Here is a 26,549-nt window from a genome sequence, read left to right on the forward strand (position 1 = left end):
CCATATATGGAACTTCCAACCAACAGCCGGTCAGGGGGAAGGGACAGTGTCAGAGCTTCCCAGGACTTTGGGGAAACAAGGTAATAGGCAATAGAAAGCAAGAAGCCACAGAGGCCATCTGGTTTCCTATCAGGAATCAACTGATTCCAATGGCAGAGCCAGGGTGGAGGATACTCAGAGCACCTGTCAAATTCAGCATGGAGCTGCCACCAGCTCATACCCTGCTCTGTGGGCCACACACAGGTGCCCAAAAACATACACTAGGGGCACAGGGTTGTACCCCGACCCATGGGTGCCCTAAGGGTATCCTCTGGGTCTGTTCACCAAACCAAAAGAGAGAGCTGCACCGCCAGGAGTCCCACATGAACCTCTGCGCAGAAAACACGACAGAACACACTATAAAAAGAAGTAAAGGACAAGGATACAGAGGCCCTGCCCCTCAGGTGCATTTCCAGCATCACACCCTCCTCATATGTCACTCTTCCCTAGCCATACTCTAGATTTTGGCTCATAGATGTTGCAAGTGACATCTAATACCACAAACAAATTACTTGTTTGCAGCAACGTTATCTCAAGTTGTGTGTCCTCTTCAAAATACGGAAGTATTGTGCACCCCAGCCTCTCTCTCTCTCCCTCCATTTAAACTTCCAGTGTACTTCCAAGGGTTCCATGTAGTCATGTCCCCGCAAAATTATCTCCTGACAAAAAAGTCGTTGTTTTTTGCAGACAAATTATTACATTGAACATGTTGGGGATACCCCTGAATTATTGTTTTTTTACAAGGGAGCAGGGGACATCCCCGCAACCCGTTTCCATCCAGAACTTCTCCTTATATAATGCATGGCTTTTTCCCAGCGACATTATGTATGGGGACATTATTACCTGATACCCTTCGAAGTGCACCAGGGCCATGATGGACCTGACCATCTGCTTGCCTTTACAAGGATAGGACTAACTTACTCTGGTTAAGAGGCATTTTATTTTTCAATTCCTGTAGAACTGCTTTCGGGTTGTTTTCGTGTTGTAATGGAAGCTTGTTTTAAATGTATTTGCCCTGCCCAATTGCCAGATTTCTGTTTTCTTTTTGCATAAGGGCTTGGTCTGTGTCAGGACAATAAGAGGTGCCTGTTGCTAACTGGCTTTTCTGTGATACAGGCCCTGGCGAAAATTGATTTTTTAACTGGATTTGTGGGATTTGCTTTGCTGTTGCTCCTGGACAGGGGTGCCCGAGTTTAGGAAGCCACCCAAAGTTTATCCGGTCTGGGTGCTTTGGCTTCTCCCACACTCTGAACATTTCACCTCACTTCTGTTGTGCTGATTCAGCCAAATAGGAAATAGCAAGATTGATGCCAGTCCAAGCCACAGTCTGATTGTTTCTGTGCTTGGAGCAAGAGGACGGGGCTGATGTCACCAGTTCTGGTATGGCGCATGGTTTCCTGTCATAGATGTGATGTCATAGCATTGGGAGCACATAGGAGTGGGACCAGCTATTATTAAGTTGCCATTCTAGAAGCTAAAGCAGATGCCCTCCATACTTCCATAAGGGACTCTGGTCCAGCCCCTAGATTTCAACGTCTTTAAGTGTGGCTGCAGTGTGTGGATTGTGTTGCTGGGACAATACCCTGTTGTTGTCCCAGTTGCTCAAGGCATCGACCGTTAGACACGAAGGAAAAGTATACACGCAAGATACGCCATTTTGATCCGTCTTGGTTCGTCTTCTGGCAGAGAAACTGCCCCAAAGTTGGTGTTTGTTTGCTCGTTTTAAATTGAGGCAGTGGACTCAAAAAGACTCCCCAAATCTGCGTCTTCCTCCCTGGTCCATGGGTCCTTTTTTCTGTTCGTTTTCTCACTGCCGGTTGGCTCCCAGGATCTAGAAGGCCAGCACTGAAGTGACACGTGTTAATATGGAAGACTGTATCCCCAGGCTACGAGAGATTCATGGGAGAGGTCTGACCTGCACACAGGATTACATTTCGCTGGAAATATGTGCTTGAAATGGTTCCTATATTTCGGAAATTGGAGCACCTGCATTACAATATATATTTTACTTTGCCAAATGTAGCTGTCATTTTAGTGAGCATTCGTTTGGTTAAAAACGTCACTGTGCCTACACCAGGCAAAGTGTCAGGATGTGCCTGTATGTGAATGCACTCTGCATGCACACTTGCACAAGTTCTAGAAGTTTCCACACCTTTTAGTAATACATGTGGTGATGGATTGTGAGGTCCGAAGGGCCGTGAATGTCGAACAAGACCTAAAGCTGGGAGGAGAACCATGCTGAAGGCTTGGACGGCGCACACTGAGCACCAGGAATGAAGAAAGAAAGGGAAGGGACACCGCTATATCCCTCCATCGATAAGATCATGTGAAAAGACACAGTAGAGAGGTGCAGACCGCACCGTCAAGATGCCTCACCTGACATACCACCAACAACGGTCATACATTATCCGAACGCTGGGACTGCGCCAAGCGGGAAACTCTGGGGAAATGGGAGATGCCTGCCCTACTGTCCTAGTACAGATAGGAAAAAACTACAACCCATTCCTCTCAGACCCATCAAGAGACCATAAATAGGGCATACATGCATAAAACGGTCTGCTAGAAGTCTGGCATCAAAGGAGGGGCGGGACTCCAGATCCTGTGAGGGGGAGGAGGAGCTGAAAGCAACAGTATCCAATCAGACCCACAACAGAATAGGCTAGAGGGGGAACAAGAATGACCATTTAATGAGGGATGATAAAACGACTGGTTCGTCATGGATCTTTTGTGCTTCTCTACAGATCGGAGTGGGAGTCTGAAATACGCCAACAGACATCTTGGCCTATTAAGACAATTGAAGAGAAGAAGAGTGCAAGGAGCATGAAAAGACAGCAGTACCGCTATTCACTCCAGGCACTTCCATGACCTGAAGTCCTCATTCACGGCTACCCAAAGGGTGGGAGTTTGCAAGGGTGTTATTTACTTTGAGGATGATGGCCTGAGACTAAAACCCAGTTCATCGGACCGGGCAGGGGTGGTTGTTTGGATCTTTTTCCAAGAAAATAGTATTGGTTAATTTATAATGTTTTGGTGATGTCACATCACCTTTTGGACTAAAATGTCTTTGAAATTGTGTTTGCAAATGCTTGCCTCTATGGTCCCCTGTTTTTGTATGCGTTGTGCAAGCAGATCTCGAACCTGCTTGTTTGTGCAGAACTCTGAAATATTTTAACAAACTAAAGATCACTTGGAGATTGATAGATATTTGGTAGACCAGCACCACTCATTTTCCTCACTATGTGAGATGGCCCACAGAGGTCTTTTTTTTTTACTATATACTTTTCAGTTAGTTGGCGTGTGTACATCACAATCAACCTGAGGAAATAGCATTTTATTATGTTGGAAGCAATGTAGATATATGCCCAATCTTGTGTATGGTGATGTGTGCTCTTGGCTGTGGCTGTACCTCACCTAGATGAGATGGTGTAAAGATGTCTGAGGTTTGTGAACATGTTTTTCCTTATTGGTGTAGAGTTTAGCCCTCTCATCCCCAGTTGTGAGGCATCAACAGCAGTAGTGCAGCAAGTCCGAGTGCTGACAAAGTTGATTAAGCCCAAGCCATTGGTAAGCCTCAACTGTATTCCATAGGCTGTGGCTGTGTCCCTCCATCGTCGCTTTCTTGTGAGTGGTCATATCTCTGGTGCTTAGCCAGCATGAGTAGGACATTTCTGTCTCGAACCAGTGGTTGTGGGTCATGGTAACAAAGGCTGCTCGGTAGACTACTTATCTCTTTTTTCCGAATATAGCCAGATGGTCTACTCTTTTGCCATGGTGATGAATTCATTACACTGCACTTCACTGCTGGAAGGTATACAGCTTCCGCCTATAATGTTCCAACAGTGAGGAAGGATGGGAGTGTTATCCTTCTTCTTTCTGCTTTATAAGTGGAATGGCGACTACCAACCTGTTGTGGATCTCACACCGTTCAGCAGATTCATAAAGCAGCAACCTTTCAAGATGGAGTCTCTCCGGTGTATGGTTCCAATGGCAGTCCTGCAGCAGTGTTAACTTGCTCATGATTTTCAGCACATTTACACATGCCCTTATTCATTCTCTTTCATTGTTATGCATTCAGTGTCTGCATGTCTTGTATTAGCTCCATAATTGTTTGCACAGTGCTTTATTATATCTGGTGTTGATTTTGGAAGGCAGGGGGGGGATTCAGATTTGCACTTTCATAAACAATTGACTCATCCATTATGTCCTAGGATTGTCCAGGACACAGAGCAAATCTTCAGTATCAAGGGTCCCCTTAATTGACTGGACTATAACTTTCCCGTAATCCCCTAAATCAGGTTTACCATTCAGCAGGACCAGTTGATGATTGCATTTCCAGTTGCATCCAGGCCTTATAATGTATTAATTTACTCTCCTGACACCCGTGTCTCTATCCTGAGGACTGGTGCTTGCTCTCGATCCAGCAGCCTCTGATTCCTTACAGAAAGGAAGCATTGCTGACTATCTCCACTAGAAGCCCTTAGATGAGGGCTTGGAAATTGTAAAACTCTGCTTTTCGAGAATGGGCTTTCAAAGATAAGTGGCTACTTAGTCACATCTACCTATACATTCTTCCGATGCACAATACTGGGTTTGTTGGTTCAGATACTTTGGCTGGTCTTTAGTCTGTGAGCATACCAGGAGCGTCCGATACTTTGCAATTGCTTTCTCCCATAGCCAGTTATGGCTACTTTATGTCTGCATTTTAGTGCCCTTGGATTGACATTGAAAATGTGATTGGTTCTACTTCTCTCCTGTTCTGCAGCTCCAGCCTTTGCCTGCCTGCTTGTCTGATATTCCCTGCGTTTGGAATAGTTTCGCCTGTTTTCTGTGGTTCTCTCCCTTTTCAGCTCCTGGCAGGCTTTGTTCTATTTATTTTTATCAGCCATCCTTCTGTTTTGGTGGGTACCACTTCAATGAGGACGATTGGATGCTCTCTGCTCAAATTAAACAGCTTTATGTTTGTTTATTATGTGCGCCGGACCCGAGGTATGCGTACAGCTTAGTTACAAAGGTTACGGAGCATGATTAAACTGTTATCCTCAAAGTTACAAGGTTGAGGATCAAAGCAGATATGGTGGACATACACATGTCGACATCAAATCATAGCTAGCAAGCATAAATATACTAGATAACTATCATAGCTTTTATCTAGAGTACATTAGAGGATACAGAAATACATGTAAGCAAAGCAAATAATAATGCAATGGGAGGATATGTAGGAAGGACATGCTACTTGTCTTTCTCTATGAGCCATGTGATTAGATTCTGCCTGAAGGTTTGGTCTGATCTTAGTGTATGTGGTAGGGAGTTCCACAGTTGTGCTGACCTAGCTGGGAAGCTGGAACCTCCAATGGTAGATAATTTGAAGCGTGGCACTTGAAGACAGTTGGAGTTAACTGTTCTTAGGGTTCTGATTGAGGTTTTTCTGACAACTCGTTCTGTTAAGTAGGGAGGGGCTTTTTTATTTAAGCATTTGTGGATAAGGGAAGCAGTTTTAAGATTTATTTTTTCTTGGGTGGATAACCATTTATGTTTCCTTCTTATTTCGGATATGTGTTCTCTTATGGGAAAGCTTAGAGCTGGTCTAAGCGCATTATTTTGGAGCACCTGTATTCTATTGATAATTTGATTATTCGCCCCTATGTATAGGGAATTACAATAATCAAGTTTTGATAAGGGGGCTCTAGATAAGATCAGGCAACTGTCATCTGATAGGAATTGTTTCCCAGCTCGTATTAATTTGCATGGGTATGCTGTAGAAGAGGCCAAGGAGTGTACCTGTTTGGTGAATGATAAGGTTGAGTCCAAGTAAAAGCCTAAAGTTTTTACTTCTCTGGCAACGTTGATAATGTTCCCATTGATGATGAACGATGAGTAGTCAGGGCTGAGTTTGATAATGCGAGATGCGGTGCCCAGGATGATGATCTCTGTTTTGTCACGTGATGTTGAAATTGGCCAACTTGTGTAGGTTAACTTGTAGGTCGGATGGTTCCTAGTTATTGCATCGACTGCCAAACCGTTGAATGCCATACCATTGAAAAAAATGTATCGAAAGAAAAGCATCGAATGCATTTTTTTTCAATGGGGTGTTCCTCCCATCCCTCCTTTTTCAACCTTTAAAACCCATTCAAATTAAACTAAACCCTTTACCATTTAAAAAACTGCATTTGATCCTTTTTATCGATGCATTTTTTTCAATGGTATGGCATTCAACGGTTTGGCAGTCAATGCAATGACCAGATACCGGTCTGATTATTTGCAGAATATTTAAGCTATAGAAAGAGTGTTCACATTGCCCGAGTTCTCAAGTTTCCTGTTAGCAGAACTGAACCTTGCCAAAAAGTCCAAGGATGAGAACCAGCGCACAGTACAAATGACATGAGGATGGACGCTTGAGAAGAGCCAGGAGGAAGAGACCCACAAAAGCTATTGGGACGTCTTTTCAAAGAAGGACTTCATTTTGGACATGAAATAGTTGTTCAAAAAGTCAGTTGGGTTAGAAAGGAAGCACAATTAATTGGCACAAGTGATTCACTTTTGCCCTAAGCGTATATCACTGGGTAACAAAATAAAGGTAATTATGCAGTTCTCGCTGCAAACTTTATTTCGATATACATGTCATAAACGTTGAACTCACAATGCAGCATGATAATATTTCGTCAATAAGAGCAATACAACATATTTAACAATACAAATAAATACAACGTATGTGCATATTACAAAATTCTATTAAAGTCCACCGATCATGTGGTCAGAAAACCCAATGCAGCCACACAGGCTAGGAGCAGCAGCCTTCACATTACCTAGCCAGGCCCCGGGGCTCGTTTAGAGAAGGCTGAGACTCGCTGGCCTCCATGGAAGAAACAATCCAATGTGTCCTTAGTCTCATGGCTCCTTTGCAATGAGAGAACATAAGGTGATTCAGCCAGGTTAGAAGTGAACCCTCAAATATTTACACACTGTGCACATAACCAAGCAAATAGCTTGCACGTGAAAATGGATGCAATATGCCATGACACCCTGCCACTTAAGGTAATAGTTGTGAGAATGTCACCAACGATGTGTATGGCTGGGCCTTATTTGGATTTTTTCGTGGTGTTTGTTGTCTAAGTATTCCTCGTCTAGCCTAATATCATATGAAACGAGTGTGATTTGGGAAAATGGTCTGGATGGCAATAGTGAGCAATTATGGCAACAGAGGAAGATGTTTTCCATCTAGTTGCGCAGCTAGGACTTGTACGCGTATGTCCTGATGCAAACTGCCACGCAGACCAGGTTAGATCAGGGCACCGCATGGCACCACCCCAAGCTTATGAATCCTTTTCTTTGGACACACCACCTTCTCACCTGGCGCTAAGTGTGAGCTGTCTTGCCCCTAGGGCCCAGGTGAAGGGCGGCCTGAGAAACCCCTCTGCCTGTTGCCTCCTCTCGGTGTGGTATCTGCACGCTCTCAGCAGAGGGCCTCCATGTCTTATTGGTAGTTTTTATAACCTGGTGAAAAGTGGCCGAGAACGCACCCTCTCATCACCCCTGTCTGCAATACGGCTTTATGGATCACAAATGGGATTGCACGCAACATTCTTGACGTCATGTTTCTTAGCCAAACCAGACCGAAATAATGAAACACCTGGAAATGACTACATTTGCTCACATTCTATGGGACTGTGGATTTCTCGATAGTATTGGCCACGATATTGATTCATGGACTTTCCATTAAAATGGCGGCTCATAAAAAATATAAACTAAATGTACTGAAAATCATTCATTTTCCAACGTTCTAGAGATCTTTTTCTTGGTACTCCCCCCCCCCCCCCCCCATGAAGATGCGTGTGCTTCCTGCTTGTAATTTTGATGGCAATTAAATGTGATCTATCTCCCGAGTGCATCAAATTAGGACACGTAGGTCTGCAGCTCGGAGCTTCATTAAAAACCTCATTTATGTTAAGCATATGAGGACTGAATGAATATTCATGCGTTTTCTCTCTGACCCCCCCCACATAGTGGCAGACTCATCCGTTTGGAATGCAGAAGGTTTTTTTTTTTGGTGCCGACCCCCTCCGGTTCTGGCGGCAGGCCAGCACCTAAATGTCATAAAATTTGAGTCCATTGGGTTGACGCTGAAGGCCCTGTTGCGCAGTCGGCAGTTAAGCATGCCTCTGCAACCTTCCAAGCAGATTTCCTTCAGACTTGCAATGGCGTGCATTTATTTGCCATGCGGGAATCCTGCGGAGCCAGGCCCATAATGGGGCACTGCTTTAAATGATGCATAGCTTAGATGAGATTTTGTATAGAGTTTCAGATTGATTAAATGTAATATATTTGACCTGCCTTTATAATGTGTGCTTACAGGGATGTCATTTAGGTGTCACCAGAGGTTGCAACTGCGACCCCTGAAGTCTCCCTTGCTACCCCTGTGGTCTCCATTGTTACCCCTAAAAAGAAAAAAAAAAGAAAACACTTTTTTTTTCATTGAGGCTCCTTGGCTGTGGCCAGCAGCATGTGACTCTTTGTTTCTGGAGTTGCTGGTTTTCTGGTAGCTATGGCTGGTAGGATAGCTCAGTGCGTTGAGCTCTGGCTGCTGCAATGTGTGTGTTATCTGCAGGTTGCAGGCTCGAATCCCTGCAAGGCCAACTCAGCCTTTCATCCTTCTGAGGTTGATAAATGAGTACCAACACAGGTTGGGTAATATTGTATGTATATTTGTTCTATATGAAGCGCTTAAGCGTAATTGATATATAATAACACATCATTATCCTTTGGCGTCTGCTTGCATTTACAGTAATTTGGTAATATGTGCCTATACGCACTGATATTAACGATACATATGGTGATCCATTCTTGAATTCAATGTATATCACTTTACAGTGATACCGTAACCACATTTTACATAGTGTACTTAGAAACAATTATATGTGATGGCACTTTGTTTTGTCAAGGGGTGACAGATCGTGTTCCATCACTTCCCGTGATGTCACTTTGGGGTGGGTCAGATGATATCACTTCTTGTGATGTATCAGAGGTCAAGGGTCGGCTGGTGTCACTTCCGCTACCCCCAGCATTTTGGTGAAATGATGTTGCTGTTTGCTTAGAAGCTTTATTGACTGCCATATTTGTCAAGCCTATATGTCCTTCGCATGGATGTGTGCCTGTTGATTTTTGATCAGGTGGACATGTCATCACAGCAGACAGTGCCGCATTTGAATTTAAAACGTGGAATCCCCTTCAGCTCGATGCCTACGGATTGACAAGTAGACCTTTCACCAACATTAGTTCTCTCCATAGTTAATAGCTAATGTTGACCAGCATCTCTTACCCCGAACCACCCTTTCTCACCCACACCATCTCCTGCCCCTCTGAACACCTGTAATCGTTTTTTATTTTTAGTAACCAATCAAGTTCAAGAGCATTTTCTTACTGATCACTCCCATCCCTCCAATCCACGCACCCCTTCCTCCCATCCCGTGACATAAACCCCGAAACACCCATAACTTCCTGTTCTGCCTTACTGACTTCAGCCAAGCGTGAGATGAAGAAATGGCTCCTGCCCCACACTCAGGCGTTCACGCTGGTCTGATACTTTCTGTTCTATGCTTCTCTTCTATGCAAATAACATTAAAATAATGGTGTGTATAAAAACAAATGCACAAAAAAAACTCTTCTACATATGAGAGTAGAATAGTCCATTTCATTTAACTAGCCCCCACATGTCACAGCGCCACCTACTGGAAATTACTGCAAGTTCCACTCCAGTTCAGAACCACGGAGCAAAGCATTATGGGAGTGCAGCCCAATAGACCCCCACAGGCAACAACGCCACCTACTGGACATCACTGCAAGTTCCCCTCCAGTTCAGAACCACAGAGCAAAGCATTATGGGGCGTGCAACCATTGCATACAAACATAGCGTTTTTGCTACATACGAAATGACCCTTGTTTTATAGGGCAACACTATTGCATACCTAGCCCTAGGTCTGGCAGCTCTCAACCATGCAACAATCGAACTGGATTTCTGATCAAGATGGGATTCAAGCTCTTCTTGAGTCCCTGCTCTTGTCCATCACTGTGGGACTTCCTGGTATGATCGGCAATGCTGAAAGACAAGGCATGCCCCCTTATGTATTACTGCTGCTCAAAGACATCTTATCAAAATGAATCAATCAACTGCAGAATAGAAAGAATACTTATGTTTTTTTGTGTAATGTCCTAATACCCAAAAGATAATTCCCCTGTGCACTTTTTCTTTTACAAAACAAAAAGCCATCGTCTCTTTTGTTTTGATCGCCCCGAGTGGGACGGGTATGCCTAGACGTGGGTCTGTGCCTGCTGAGCCCTACAGACTCCAGCTACTCTTCACTGATGCGGCTCCAGGAGGCTGAAACATGTTTAGAGATGCTTGTATCCTTATGCAGAAGGGATCAGACCAAGCAGTTTGGGCTGGATGGCTGCTTTAGGGGTGGGACCGAGCATGATTTGCATATGTCTATCACCTTTTATAATGGCTTGACAGGTGAAGAACGACGGCCTGGAGATCTGCCCAGAGCAATGCCAGACGTTAAGATGAATTCTAAACCTTCCAGCCATCACCTCTTTTGTTTTACTTTTTCTTTTATGCCTTTTTAGTAAATTCCCTACATTGTCCTCTTATGACCAGTATCTTCATATGGAACGGATTTACGTGTCAACCAGTGAGCTAGCTGAGTGACTTAATTTAACCCCAGAAATCTGTGTAGAGAATACAGGATACTGGTGTGACTTCTAGCACGCCTCATGAGTCCTTAATCGTTCCAAGTTCGACGAAATTGATGACCATTAAATTGGATAATATTTATTATTGCAGTATTTCCATGCGGAACATAACACAAACGAGTTCTTAGATTGGGAGTTCTGCTATTTTTAACTGTCTATAGCCAGCGATATTGGTGTGCATGGTCTATTGTGTTGAATGAGAGTTATGAACTTGTCCGCCCGATTTACGATACTTTGTCACAAGGAGTCATACTTGATAGCAGCCCCGCTAGTATCTAAGATGGCTGCCCCTTTTGCAATTATATGCTGTTAGTGATACAGTCTTAAGTTACGATGGTAGGTGTTAAAATGTGAGTATTTGCCTTTAGGTTTCCTGTTGAAAGAGCTCCAGTTTGGGAAGTCTCCCTGGGAGGTATGGAGCTGAGTGACTTGGGGGGTTGGCTATTAAGCAGAGTTGTCATTAATAATTATTTTGAGATGGAGTAAAAGGTTCTGCTTGTTTGGCTCCTAGTGGGGCTCTGTCCTGAGGCTCTGTTGTTATAAACCCCCTCTAAGCTGTTAAAAAGACCTACAATGCTGATGTTCATTTGTCCACAGTTGGAGTCACCTGGCAGCCCCCCTGGGCCCGAGCTGCCCAACGAGACTGCGCTGGACGACCGGGAGCGTAGAATTTCGCACTCGCTCTACACGGGGATCGAAAGCCCCGGCGAGTCGCCCACAAGGACCGGAGCACTGGCCAGGATAATGGGTGAGTCAGGATTGCCTCTGCTAATCATGTCTTGTTGTCTCGTCCACGGTTCACTGAAGGGTGGTTAATGAATTATGTATGTAGCAGACGAGTAATGCCAAAGTTGCGGACAACCACTCCTAACGAGCCTTTCAGAATTCAAATATTTCACACTGCACACCGCCGATTAGTAACGCCGACGTCAGCGCTTTTAGCAGATGTGCTCAGAGCGCCCCATACTATATATGGCCAGAGAAATACAGAGGACTCCCGCTGGGGATTCAGGGCCCGTCGGCGGAGATTTTAGCAGATTATGGGAAATGTCCCTTTCTACCCATGCATTTTAGAGTGGGCACACGTTGTTTTTAATAGTACCATTAAGCGTTGTCCTTGGACTAATCCTGCTGCAAGAGAAATGAGCGGTAAACGAAGGGCGCGTGCGTCAAGTTGACGCATTCTATTCTTGAAGGTCATCTGAGCCGCTTGCTTGAGTTGGCTGGTTTTCTGCGTCCTTTGTTTGTGTTCAGCCCCACGCTGCTTCCCTAGTCTCCAGTCGGCAATGAGGTTATTAGCACTTGTTCGGCAGCAATTCAGCCTTTCGCGAGCATTCCCAGTTAATAAAGACTTGCCTTGCCACCGGAGTGGTTGCTTTTCCCGAGCAGCTCATCGCCGGATTAGTTTGTAAGGGATTAGCACATTTTAAAGCACAAGGAAGCATTTGATTAAAAAAAAAAAGCTGCTGACATTAAAGGCATCTTTATTCATAACATTTTCCCGAGACAAAGAGCTGTGGGCGACCATCGGCGCACAGCCACTGCCTTTCCAACACCTAGCCATGATCGGAATTTAAAATCGGCACACAATTGAGCTGCAATGCTCTTATTAAATGGATTGCCCCAAATATCTGTCCTGCTTTACATAAGCAATGCTGCTTTTTAAAAACATGACATTTCCTTTGATTCTTTGGTTCCTTGTATGTTAAGGTCAATCAAGAATATGTGTGCTAGTCGAGTCAATGTGGACGCTTAGTAAGTGCAAAGTGATGTTTATAAGACATGTCAATCCTATTCTTCCGCTTCTAGCCCTCGGATATTTCCAGGGCTAGTGTGTGGTGTCTGCTACCCCCAACCCCCCACTGCAAAATCCCACTGCCACCGGTTTCCAGACTTTCATGCAGTCCTTTGCTCAGGCGTCCACAGCTTGTGGCCGAACAGACAAGGTTTGAGCCTGTTCACGGCCGCAGGGACTAGCGCCACGGTCCATACCATTGCCACACTTGCCAGTGGCAGTGCATGCTATGGCCACTCAGATCATTGTGCCTCTTTTGTGCTCAACCCCTTAGAGATTCCCCTGTTGACAGAAATTCCCCACATTTGCAACCTGCGGCTCATCAGTGCCCACGCTGCTGTTCCGCATGCCAACATTATCGCAGACCTGATCACCGTCCATAACCTCAAGGCCAGTTTCATTCGCTACCTGGTCGCCACCTCCCCGCCCCCACACATTTTCACGGGTACTTGACATCATCATGCCATCAGCTTGTGGAAGTCTGGGTGGTGGCCTTCCACAAAAGATGGCATGGTTGTGCACCATGATGAAAGCAGCCACATTCCCTTGCAAGGAGATAATCAACTGCAACTACCCTCTTACCCATGCACTGAACACAACATTTCACCTCATCTATTATCCCCCAGGCTTTGCATCTGGCTTTTTGGGGGGCATTTATGATATTTTAATATCAGCATCTGTCCGTAATACCAATAAGATCTTTTTCTGCAACTGTAACTTCCCAGACTCTGCAGCCACAAATGCCAACAGACTGGGACACTCAGCCTTTGACAGACCTAAAATGTCACGTGACTGGTGCCACCCAACTAAGGGGCAAAATGTCTGACCTGGTCCTAACCTCATGCCCAGATGTTCCATGTTGCGTACCCATAGATTTTGAATTTTTGCCTCACCCTAGCTCATTCATCTCACCTGCTTGATGCCCAACAACTAACGGCAAGAACCTCCCAAATGCATTACTCCCCTCTTTCAAGGACTTCCCCCACAGAAGCCTGGGAGAAAAGCATACACTCCCTGATAAAAGTGGATTTCTCAGTAGCAGCGTCGAATCTCTCCTTGCTGTCAGGCTATTATGCAAGTCTATGCAAAAAGGACGAGCAGAATGGGTAGTCCTGCTAACCTCCTTGTCCAATGGAGGGAAAAACGTAGTGTTTTATGACAAAACCACCCACCTTCTGGTGCTGCCAGGTGCTCTCAGATAACAGGTAGGCTGTTTACAGGACATAAATGATCTGATGCAAAAACACATGTCAATACTAACTTGATATTCTCAAATGCCGGTGCAACATCAGGCGCCCCCAAAATTGACAACAGCCAAGGGTCCATACTATAAGTCAATAATAACAGAGGTAGTCAACTAAAGCAGAACCCTGTTTCAAGCAAAAACACTGCTGTAATCATCTCTGATCCACCCATTCCACAATCAGCATAAAAATCGGACACCTTAAATAACTTCTTTAATGATAAAATCTTAAAATCATGAACTCGACATATGTAACCCAGCCTCCCCACTTGTCCCATCATAGGCTGTACGTAAATGGTCAAACTTCAAGCCCATTTTAGCTAGCAAAATGTTTAACATCCTTACATCTCTGACTCGCCATATGAGAGCAGGACATCCTCCCCTGAAAATAATCATATTATTTAAGGGTTAAGCGCTCATACCCTCCACCCCCCTCTTCAATTCATCCCTCCAACATGGGGTATTTCCTCATCCCTTAATTTGCTAACTTCTGAGAAAAGCAAGTCAAAACACAGACATCATGTCAAACTACTGCCCGATTACAAACCTTCCCTTCCTGAAAAATGTAATTGAAAAACCATTGCCCAATATTTACATGAAAACGGAGGGCAATAGTATATTGCCAGACTATCTTTCTAGGTTCATGCCCAAATGTAGTGTCTAGACAGCAACCATACAAGTCATTGAACATGTCCTGCACATCACTAATTGGACCCAAGCCTCTTAGTTCTGGTCATCCTCTCTAAGGCATTCAATACAGTTTATCAAATCTTTTCACATTCACCACCACAAGAATGGGATTCACTGGTTTGGCCAATAACCAATGGACAGGCACCAGCTTGTCCTAATGGAAGGTTCAAGATGATGAGCCATCCAGTCATCTGGGTCCCACAAGGTTCCACCTTATCACCAGTCATTTTCAGTTGCTAGGCAGAGACCCAGAAACTCTCCTTAATGACCCAACACCTCGCTGCATTAGTATGCAGATGACACACAACTATACCTAAAGGCCAGGGCAGTAAATGTATCTCATGGCTGAAACGCTGTCTAACATTCATAACATTCATTCACTCCTGATGATAAGCTCCTATCTAAAGCTCAAACCAAGCAAAGCCAAGTTTGTGCATCTCAGGAAACTTGTCAGTCAATCAATCAATCATGCTTGGCTAGTCACAATTAACCTTGACTGGTTCGCATCTTGATAAACCACACCAAGTGCAAATCGCTTCTCCACTGTGTGAGTTTGTCCCTACAAGACCCTCGGAGTGTGTGACGGTTGACCATCAGGGCTGGACACCACCACCGACCCAGCGACAAAGGGCCTAAGGGTGGTTTGGGGAGGATCCCCCAGTCACCCCCCATAAAACCTAGTTCAGGTGGTAGCAGCTAATTGCCTTCACACTAGGCTAACATCTGACCTTCCATGTAGCAATGTACAGGACTTTGATCGGTATGGTGCTAGGAAAATATATTCAAGGGCCCTGTCGGACAACCAGTGGTCCAAAAACACATTTTGATATTGAACACCATAGTACAACATGAGCAGGAACACCAATTGGTGGCATGGTGAAAGGGGGTGCCACCTGTGGCGGGATTGCAGCCGGAGCCACGCTGGATACTCTTGCCCAACTGGCTCTCTCAATTGATTACATGTAATCAAGATGAATTGGTCTTGTATGTGCATTATTTGGAGACCATGTGAGGCCCACGTTAACACCTTATTTTGGGAAACGATGAAACACAATCCAATCTTGCACGAGTACACTCTCTTTGGGAGCCTGATCCTCAGTGAGCGAAATAGGCATATAAAGAGAGGCCATGGCATCACATAGACTATATGATTGGGGAAGGAGACAGTGTGGGATTCGAGGTCGCTAGAGAAAGGAGCGGCTGGCGACAGAGTTTGGGGGGGAAAGGAGGAGGAAGTTGAGGGAGTAAGAGGTAGGGAAGAGGAAGTAACAAGGAGGAGTGAAGGGGCTGGTGGGAATGAGAACAGAGAAGCAGGTGGTTAAGATAAGATGAGCAGAGGAAGTGGTGGAAAGAGAATGACCAAGGAGGCGGCGGTGACCAGAAGAGCAAAGCAGTTGGTGGAAAGAATAAGAACAGAGGATCAGGTGGTGATGAGGAGGAAAGGTGGCGAAGCAATAAGCATAAAGGGGGAGGAGTTAAAAAAAGAAAAGAGGTGGTGGTGATGGAAGAGGTGGCAGAGAAAGGGAGTGTAGACGGAGGTAGGGAAGAGAAGATCAGAGAAGGAAGCAGAGGAGCAGGTGATGAAACGAAACTGACAAGGAAGGGTAGAAGAGGAGTGAAGAAGGAGACCTGCATGGAATCTGAGGAGTAAAAGCCTTGGAAGGAGAAGAAAAGAGCACAGAACGGCAAACATACAGTGTTCGAGAGAGGCAGGAGGAGAAACGAGGAAGCATCATGACATTTAGGTGGCCAAACAGGACTTTCCTGGAATTAGAGTGGAGAGGGTAAGACTAGGATACAGGCCCACAGGTATGAGCACACATCATGGCAATGAGGGACATTAAGAGTAGGTTGAGGTACCAGAGGATCAGGATCTTTGGGTTATGGCAAGAAAAGTGTCTCAGTGGGGAGCCTCCAATGCCTAAGACCAAGCCTCCCCTAATTCCAAAGTCGGCTCTCCAACACAGAAAGCCAAGTGCTGCCTTCATTTCTGGCAAGTGATTTGGAAACAGGTGTCGACTTTGGTGAAGCTTCTCATGGATTTTCTTCGTTGACGACTACTGACCTTGAAACATCAAGACCGTAGAATGACCACTATACGTAGAACCACCAATCTAAAGCCAAGCAAGCTGGGCAAAGCCCAAAAGATGTAGCACTTGCCTGGCACTGATCCCTCCATTTATCTCCTTTTTGAGTTTTGTTCCACTCCATCCTATTCTCATGTACGGGGTTGCCAAACGGTGTACTTCAATTAAGGCAGCCTTTGTGGGATCCCTCTCCTTTACTTGAGGCGCGGCTCCTCTTTACGTCCCCCTGCTCCAGGTATCCAAACTTTCTTTGCTGGTACTATCTTGAAAAGCTGTGCTTTGGAGATTAATCAAAGCATTTTTCATTGAAGCAGCAGGATGGTGAGCTTGGCTTCATGACCACTGTCTCTCTGGATATAGGGGTCCACACTCCACAAGCATCAGCCTCCAGGTGTCGTTTAGAGGGCCATCGGTGCCCTATAATCCAGAGGTTTCTTGTGAGCTCACATTTTCATGGCTTCCTCTTGGCCATACACCCTAAACCTTTTATTTAAAGTCTTAAGTCCTGTCTGGTCTTATTATCTGGCATGTGCATTCGGAGAGCTGTTGGCTTTTTAATTGATTTAAATGCATTTATTTATTTATTTATTGTGCATGTAGAGGAGGTCCCAAGTACAGCCCGCACTCCAACCATCCATTTCGAAGTACCAGGAACGTTCACGCCAAAATATGTGACGTATGATGAGCAAATAAACCAACAGAGAGCCGCAGCGGGGCTCTGTGCAGTACCTATTAGAAGAGCAGCATCTATTGAAGTACCTATACCTAAGGAACCATGGACAGTATGGTACCCATTGAGAAAAACCATTTCAACAAATGAAACGAAATGAAGATCGTCTGAGTACAATCCCTGAAGAAGCCAAAAAGGTCTTAATGGAAGACGAATGGTAACGACACAAGAACCCGGACTGACTCACATATAGAAGAGATGACAACCAGAGAATGACGTAAAGAGATAAAAACACTATGGACAAGGGGCATCATGAACCTAAAGTGAAAGGACAATGTCAAATGTAAGAAGCTTAAGCTGTAAGCATGACGAAGATGTTCAACCAGTTTACGCATGTACATATGCTTGGAACCGCAAGAAAGCTAAGGAAATCGTACGGCTTGCTATGCTTAGTAGAAAGCGGCACCTATACATATCTACCTTAAAATAAGCCTGCTATATAAGTATACTTTCACTATGCATAAGAAGCAGAATCAACCCAAAGGTTACTAAAGGCCACAGGAGGAGAGCTTCAGATTTAACAAATCAACAATAAAAGGCAGAAATGAAACTCAGCAGAGGCAAATTGTGCCAGAAAAACCAAGGTCGTATCAGCTAAAATGGATAAACAGTAGCTACAATTAATGAAGCAAAGAACAGAATATCCTGCTCTGAAAGGTCGAGATAAGAAGCCAAAGGCAGGTGGTGGGTAAAGTGAAAATCAAATACACAAATTACATGAAGAAGAGGCAAATTTACGGTGTCTGAACCACGTGACCAGCCGAGCAAGAAGAAGTGAGACTTTCACACCTACGCATGGCAGTGGGCCAGGCGAAGATATCAGAACTTTTCCAGACAGGTGATGCAGTCTCGAGGCCAGCCACAGTGAAATAATTGACACATGGCCACTAAAGTGATGATTGATTGTAACAATAATTGGAGGAAGGCCGGGGAGCTGGTGGGCACCCTGCACCTGGCGGACCATTCTGCATGCTGCTAAGCAAAGTGGAAAAGTATGAGTGGGGTTGGTTCCAACCCACTCATAATGGACCTAGTAATCTGGGGTCCTATAGTTGGTAGAACCAATGAGATGTCATACTTTTAGTGATGTCTACAGTAGCCATTTTGAAGGAAGGGCTTAGATGCCCCACCTGACAGTGTTTACCCAATCCCCTTACGCGTTACCATATACAGATATAGTACCTATATTAAAGTTACCTTTATAGAACCAATAGAATTACATGCCAACTTTTAAGCGTTAGACGTGAATGATGAGTTTTCACTGTAAATGTTATGTTTTTTTATGAAGTTCGTTGGAGTTGTGAAGCGAGAGAGAAGATCACACATCCGCTGATATTTATGAGACTCCCTGTTTTTTGTACTTGTCATTAAACGGACTCCCTTTGCCAAACCGTTGAGTTGTCCTTATTGATTTGGTGTTTGAGTATTAATCTGCACCCCCATCCATCTCACGGGTGCTGCTATCTCTGAAAGTGCTATTGGGCAAACCCCAGCTCTATGGGCCGGTTGGGGGTCCTGGTGCACATGCATTTGTATGGCGCTTATACATCAAGAAATTGTGTTTCAAAGCACCCACAGGGCAAACGGGAGGGAACATGGGAACAAAACAAGACAATGGAATAAAATAACAATGATGAGCAAAAGGCAGAGGTGGTCCTACTAAGCCTTGTGAACATTTGGAACGTCAAGTGCAGAGAGAGAGAGAGAGAGAGAGAAGGGAACAGGGGAGGTGGGTAAGTACTAGAGGCTCCATAGAGGGGGGAAGTGCCAGAGAGCCAGTTGCAGGGCAACTGATAAGTGCCAGACAGTGACCAGTAAGTAGGAGAGTGGTCACCTGCAAGTACAGTAAGTCTGGGCCTGTGAGACAACACAGGCCAGTGCGTGCCCAAAGGCAAGTGCAGGAGGAGGGCAGAGGTTGCAAACAATTGGACAGAAGGTTGGGGACCAGAAGGATGCATAAAAACTCAGGCCACCAATCTCTGCGACTGGGTGTTAGCACAGGAGGGATAAGGGGAAGGAGGAGGAGAAGAGGAATGTCTTGAGGAGCTTGCCGAATCTGAGGAGATCTGGCTCAAGATGGAGAGGAAGGGGGAGGCTGTTCCGGAGGAGGGAGCCAGCCAAGGAAAGAGGTTGGCCACCCGCTCACTGCTTAGAGAAGCGCTTGACAAGCAGAGAGTTGGAGCTGGAAGATCAGAGAGATCTGGAGGTAGAGTATTTGGTGAGAGAAAGTTATTGATAGCGTGGTCCCAGGCCCTAGACAACCTTATGGATGATGCAGAGTGATTTAAATTTGATCCTTGTAGTAACCGGGAGCCAGTAGAGAGACTTTAGGGCTGAAGAGATGTAGTCCCTGGGCTTGAGGCCAAGGATAAGTCTTGCAGCTGTATTCTGGATTATCTGGAGGGGCCAGAGAGAGGAAGTGAGTAGATTAAGGAGTACCACCAGAGCTCTAGAGACATTGAGTTTCTGGGGAAATGTGAGGAAAGGGAGAGTACCTCTGAGGAGGTGTAGTTCGAAATTGGCCTTCTTGGCAAGGTCCCGGATGTGAGGGAGGAAAGAGACTGGATTGCAGACAAGCGGTCAGGAATGTTAGAAGAAGTGGGGAGAGGTTTGAAAAAGAGTTGGGAGTCATCTGCATAACATTGGAATTGCTGGGAGAAAGTGGAGATAAGGTGAGCAAGAGGGGCGAGATAGATGTTGAAGATCCGGGGCGAGAGGATAGAGCTCTGGGGAACACCACAAGTGGAGATAGTTGGGGAAGAAAGAAAGAACCCAGGGAGGGATGGTTAGTGAGGAAGGAGGTCAGCCAGTCTAGTGCCTGCTCCGAGACACTGAGGGTATCATGGTGTCGCTTTATGAGAATAGAGTGGTTGACAGTATCGAAAGCAGAGGAGAGATTGAGTAGGATGAGAACAGCAGATGAGTTAGTTAAGAGATGCAAGCAGTTCCTCACAGGTGTTCAGGAGAGCAGTTTCCGTGCCTCTGAATGCTCGGCATCCAGACTGATGATTGTGTAGGCAACCAGCAAGCTCAGTATGTTGGGTTAGTTGGAGAAAACCATCTTCTCCAGAGGTTTCCCAAGAAAGGGAGTGCTAGGGATGGGGCAGTAGTTAGCCAGACATGAGGGGTCGACAGAAGGCTTTCTCCGGAGGGGGTGGACAAGGGAGTGCTTGAAGGAAGTGGGGAAATACCCAGCAGCAAGAGAATTATTACAGAAATCAGCATGTGCAGGGGCAAGGGAGCTTATGTTATCCTTAATAGTTCTGGAAATAGTTCTGGAAGAACATAGTGGAGACCTGTTGGGAGGAAACCTTCATAGAGTGGACAACTCTAGTGACCTCCTCCGAAGTGATAGGAGAGAAGCGGGAGAGAGAGGATGAGGGAGGATGAGAAGCTAAGGGTGGCCAGGAGATGGGAGGAGGGAGGCGGAGAGCGAGGAAGGAGGAGTACTTGTAATGTCCTGGGTTTTTGCAGTGAAGTGGGTGGCCAGTGCAGTGCAAAGGGCCTGGGAGGGAAGAGGCAAGGTGCAGACTGCAGAAGGATTGGCTAGTTTCTTGCATGACATGGAAAGGATCCAACAGTAATTTTGATAAAAATGAAGTCTTTACCATTTTTTGAATCTCAGTAATAATGTACTATTCAATCAATTGCTACAGGAAGTGAGCATTATCCCTCTGCTCCTTCCATCCGCTGGTACTGTATCCGCTTTTCTGTTAACTCCCCCATGGCTCCTACTTTTACCTCGCAATAGCAAACTGTTGCTTGTGTCTCAGGATGGACACCCATTCATTGCTCGGTCTATGCTCTTATGCTGTACCCATTATTACTATCCCTGCCTTTCCTATATTACTTTCCAAAGCTAGGTCTGTGCTTAATTAATACCCAAGCAATAATGACAATAAGGAACACGAGCCTTGCCAGTAATTTAACATAGGTGCAAATATTTATCAAAATTGTTTTCAAAACTTGATTTCCATTATGGAACAGATGAACCCTTTTCTTGACCCATTTTGTTGCACCATATCCTCCTTCCAATTGAAAGAATGTCAATAAATATTCTTGACTTTCCAAATTACCAGGAGCACTGTAGTACTAGATATTAACTTCTTAACAATTTCTGCATGGTGGATATCAAACTCTAATAATTTGTGTGTGTTTCTCCAATTGTGTATGTTTATTGCATTACCTTGCATGTCGTAGGGGTGGCATCTGGGTGGAAGTACACCCCACTACGCAACAGCTAGTGTATCTGTGTTTCGGTGGATAAGAAGCAACAATGGAACATTAACAATGGCACATGAATATGTGCTTATCTCCTACATTACAAAACCGACCTAACATTATTTAAACTAGCACAGCATTATGACAATAATTGGGGAAGTGTGAACATTGGCAGGGCTATTTGAAATCAGATATGCTGGTCCATAGTGCTGAAATGTGGAATATTGGAGCAGCACCCTAACATAATTGAGTCACAGCCTGATACTATGAACATCACACTGGGCTGTCTGAGCAACACAACACAATTTGGAAGTACCCAGGCCTATGGCGAAAGCACGCTGGTGCTTAATAACTATTCTGATTTTTCTTTGACTAGTACAGGATCAAGGATGTGCACGATCCTCTGGCACCATTTTTTCCAGTACTGGTGTAATTCCTACAGGCATACAATTTTTTATCATTTTCCCAGTGGAGTGTTGGCAAATTATATTAACCATTGCTTTTACCTCCCTACCCTCTTTTATTTCTCTTCTTCGGTTCCATTGATTCCTTCAGGTGCACACATGCCTCACTGAAGATGCACATAGTGATCTTCCGCTGGTGAAAGCTCCTGTCTCTGTAGTTGATGTGGCCTCTGAAATATACACATTTCTAATTTAAATTGTGATGGGTCAGTAATGTGAGACTCACAACTGTGTTAAGTTTTCTCAGGATTCATCATTTTATTTTACACAAAATTATAAAATAAACCCTTACTAAACCTACTCTACCAGGGGAATCTCTACCTAGTCTAGGATCTAAGTTGAAAACCCCTAACATTCACAAAACTAACCCTAACACGAAACAACATAAACATTTAAAGCAACATGAAAACAACATAAATAAAAGGTTACTAGACAACCAGTGTCTTGAATGACTTCTAATGTTCCTGGGCAGATCTTGCACCCCCAGGAATGCCCCAAAGTCAGTTTCTTCCAAGGAAAAGGAAGCCTTAAACAAAGTCTTAAAAAGTTCCAAAGAAACAGAATTTCACACAAATAAAAATCCACTGGTAAAAGTCTCTTCTTTGCTTGATGAAAAGATTCTCTTTTCCAGTTCCACAAAGAAAATAATGGCACCAATGGGGTTTCCTGGATGACTTCCTTCCAGGAAGGAATAGGTAAAGTTGAATACAAAAGTACCTCTTCTGTTTACATCAACTCCTCTGCTTTCAACATCGGCAGCATCTGTTATACAGTGTTTGTCAAGATGCTTCTGCTTAAGGTTTGCTCTCTTCAACAATTTCCTTTTACTAATAAAACTGTGTGAGCAGGCTCCCTTTCCCCATAGTCGACTTCTTTCTGTCTTGCAGCTCCCACAAAATCTGCCCCTTACTTCCAGACTATTTCTTCTCCACTCAAATAGCAGGGCTCAAGACGAGCGTACATGCGGGTAGACGCAGTCCACTCACTTTTTCAGAGGGTGGACTCGGTCCCCCCAGCTAAAATGAGAAGCATTGAATGCCTTTGAATTTATGAATTAATGGCAAACTCAGGATTGAACTGCAGTCGTCAGGTTTGCAGGCCGGTACTTCACCACTGCACTGTATAACCTGATGAAAAATAACAACTAAAGGTGAAATATCCCATTTCTGTACTGCAAGTTCCAGGGAAAATATTTGTATTGGATTTTGGAGTTTAAAACATGCACACCTTTTAACGTTTTCAAAAACACTATTAGAAGAAAATATCCTCACTTGGTTTTGTGTGGGAGTTCATTTATGAAAGGAAAATGCCATTCATCCTGTGCAATTTGGATGTTCATGCAAAGCCAATTTAATGAAATGTACCTAGATATGCTAATTTCTAGCAGCGTCACATCCCATTGCGTTTGTTGATGAGTCCTCCCACTTTAATTTTGTAGGACTTGACCCTTGTCAAATGGTCTCAGCCATGCAGACTTTAAATCAGCTTCTTTTAACAAGCACCCAGCTCCCTTCTCCAGCTTTATATACAACTTTTGCTTCAATAGTTACCCCAAAGTAGTTGTGCCACTCTTCCAGCTTTGGATAACCTTGTTACTTTATTTTTAGAGGACTCTTGGGTAACAACGACTTCAGAATAATGGTTTATAGTGCTTAATTGAGCAGAATTCACTTTTACACTATGGGCTTGGGTAATGCTACTTGGTTCAGCTTGAGCCACTTCTATGACTTCTACTTCAGCGTTAGATATGTTACAAGATGTGGGCTTTTTAATGGAAATGAAATTAGGCACGCATGATTTCATTTTACTCTTGAACTGCCACTTCAAAAAGATGCATGTTCCCACCTTTCGGTCAGCGTTCAGCTTCCAAGGTATCGGGAAACATTGCGTCATGCGCAGCCTCTTTAAATGGTGCTTGTAATATTTCGGGAAAATCGGGTCTGCTTCAATTAAGTTTACCAGCAATGTTCTCCTTGTTAATAAGAGCCACATGAGCGCTCACCAACAAGTTATTTTTAATAATGGGGAAAAGAGATGCTTTCACTACACATGGGCACTTCAACTTGTTAACCTAAGCACGTGTTCCATTTTCCATATTAGAAAGACTTCCCACTTCTGCGAACAACTTCTACTCGCTTAGAAAGATAAGAGATGATTGGGAGGTAATGAACCATGTGGGAGTGCGCTTGGATCGTCACATTTGGTCAGGGCAAGCTGTGTCTCCAGTACAAAGATGTTTTACCCTAAACCTCTTATATTGTCTGCAGATTGATTACTTGTGCTGGTAAATTGTTCTTTGGCTGTATCAATTAAAGTACACAGTGCGCCTTGCTAGTCTCTTACACAGTACATTAGTCTTGAGAGTCATGAAATAAATTTAACACAACAAAATGTCATGACTCTCAAGACTATTGTACTGTGTAATAGACTAGCAAGGCACACTGTGTACTTTAATTGATACAGGCAGAGTGCGATTTACCAGCACAAGTAACCAATCTCTACTCGCTTAGATGTATGCACAAGTGCGAATAAAGCTGGCTACAGTTACCGGCAAGGTATTTCTGTTGTTCAGGAGTACAAAGCTTCCTTTTTCTGACTCTGCAATTACGACTGCAGGCTACTTCTGCTTCCCGGCTTGGCTTCTTGTCCTGCTACGGGCACTGTTGGAACCCACACCCCTCTGCTGCTGAGGTGTATCTGATCTGGCCTCATTAAGGGAGAGTCGTCCACTCTCCAGCTTCCCTCTGCTTGCTTCTGCACACAGGGCTTGGGAGAATGCATGACTTACTGCATTCACATAATTGGGCGCACCTGACAAGACTGCATGTTTTTTCCAGTCTCTTCCAATACTGCCCCACAAACCGGGTTTGTGAGCACAGGACCAGGTGAAATCTGCCCTTCCTGTGCTCTGGCGTCCCTTCTGTGGTCGCACTTCTTGTGAACTGCCAGCCTTGTGCTCTGCTTCTTCTGCCGACCTTCCAGCTCCAGCTCCTACTCATACGTCCCATCCCCTTTCCTCCATCCTCGTGGGCGTCCCCCAGCATGGGGACGGTACAGGAACCTTTGGCAGCAAAAATTGAGTTTCCCCTTTAAATGTAAGCAGTAGAGGACATTGCATAGGTTTTGTAGCCCCCCTGCCCTATTCTGCCCCTACCGCCAAGAAGCAGTGACGTCAAGGTCTGAGAACACAGCTCACCTGTGGGGATCCATTTGGCTCTGTTCCAGGACACCTGGAAGTGTCTTTTCAGCAACCCATGGATCCTCTCAGTAGTCTTCACGGGCTTCAGTCTATCTCTTCATATACCTCCTCTCTCCTCCTCTTTGTCAGATCGGGTCCCCAGTTCTTTTATGGGATGTCCTTTCACTCTTGGAGAAGGCAAGCTATAGAACCGGTTCCTCTTGTCGACAGGGGCTTCGGTTACTATTCCAGGATTTTTGCGGTACCGAAGAACAACCCGGCTGACCTGAGGGTAGTTCTGGACCTGTCATTTCTAAATCTCTCTTTACCACTGAAATGCTTCAAGATGATTACTCCTGCTCACACAGCAGAGTCTGTGTGTGCAAGGGACTGGATGTGTTCCCTGGACCTCAAGGATGCATACCTGCATGTACCATATATCAACCACATCAGAAGTTTCTGCGGTTCACGATTATGTTGGACCAGTTTCAGTACAAGGTGCTGCCCTTCGACCTTAACCGGGCCCCTTGTGTCTTCACAAAGTTGATGAATGCAGTGGCAGGCCTTCTCCACTTGGATGGCCGTCATCTATCACCTTACTTGGATGACTGGCTGGAGAGGTCGGGGTCACCTTAAGGGGTGGTGCCCATCTCAGGAACTGGTCTTCATAGTAGTGTGTTGGAACACTAGCGTTCAGTGGGAGTTTCCTACGCCTGATAGGCTTCTGTCTATCCGCAAGGCAGTGGGTCACTTTCTGGCCAACTCGACCACCTTGGCATGGTGGTTCCAGCACAATCTGGGCCTGATGGCCTCATGCGTGCTCACTATACAGCACTCCCGCATCAAGATGTGGCGGCTCCAGCTCCACCTGGCAACCAAATGGGATCAGGAGATGGGGGTCTCAGTCGGACAGGATCCCTATACCGCTGCTCCTTCTGCCCAATCTTCGCTGATGGCTGATGCATGGCAATGTTTCAGTGGGAGCCCCTTTCCCCCGACCCAAGTCTACCCTAGTGGTGACGACGGACTCCTCTCTTTTGGGCCTGGGGGCTACTATGGAGGGCTACGTGATTCATGGAGCATAGTCCAGGACGGGAAAACTCCTACATATCAATCTGCTCCAGTTGATTCCAGGGTCCCGTCATCTTCCAATCCCCACCAGGGGTTTACTGACGCAGCAGGGTGGGGTAGTGGAAAATCCAGACCCTGCCAAACTGGCCCTGGCGGCCTGGTTCGTGATCAGCTGAGACTTCAGCATGCAAAATGTTCTGCCAACAACTGGGTCATCATTCAGCAGGCCAGGAGGCCCTTGACTCGGTCCCAGTATAGAAGCAAATGGACTAGGTTCTACCATTG

The 26,549-nt window shown here is 45.1% G+C and overlaps 1 protein-coding gene across 8 annotated transcripts in view; it reads left to right on the forward strand.

The window, feature by feature from the left end:
• The window catches only part of PARD3 (par-3 family cell polarity regulator), a 2,149,932-nt gene that overhangs the window by 1,317,455 nt on the left and 805,928 nt on the right, over positions 1 to 26,549 (forward strand). For all 8 annotated transcript variants that reach the window (XM_069648049.1, XM_069648048.1, XM_069648046.1 and 5 more), the window contains exon 15: positions 11,383 to 11,533. In XM_069648049.1, coding sequence (XP_069504150.1) covers positions 11,383 to 11,533 — 151 coding nt within the window. The remainder of the gene's footprint in view (positions 1 to 11,382; positions 11,534 to 26,549) is intronic.

Source organism: Ambystoma mexicanum, chromosome 2q (genome assembly GCF_040938575.1).
Source record: "Ambystoma mexicanum isolate Mex_15411 chromosome 2q, UKY_AmexF1_1, whole genome shotgun sequence".
NCBI classification, from domain to species: Eukaryota; Metazoa; Chordata; class Amphibia; order Caudata; family Ambystomatidae; genus Ambystoma; species Ambystoma mexicanum.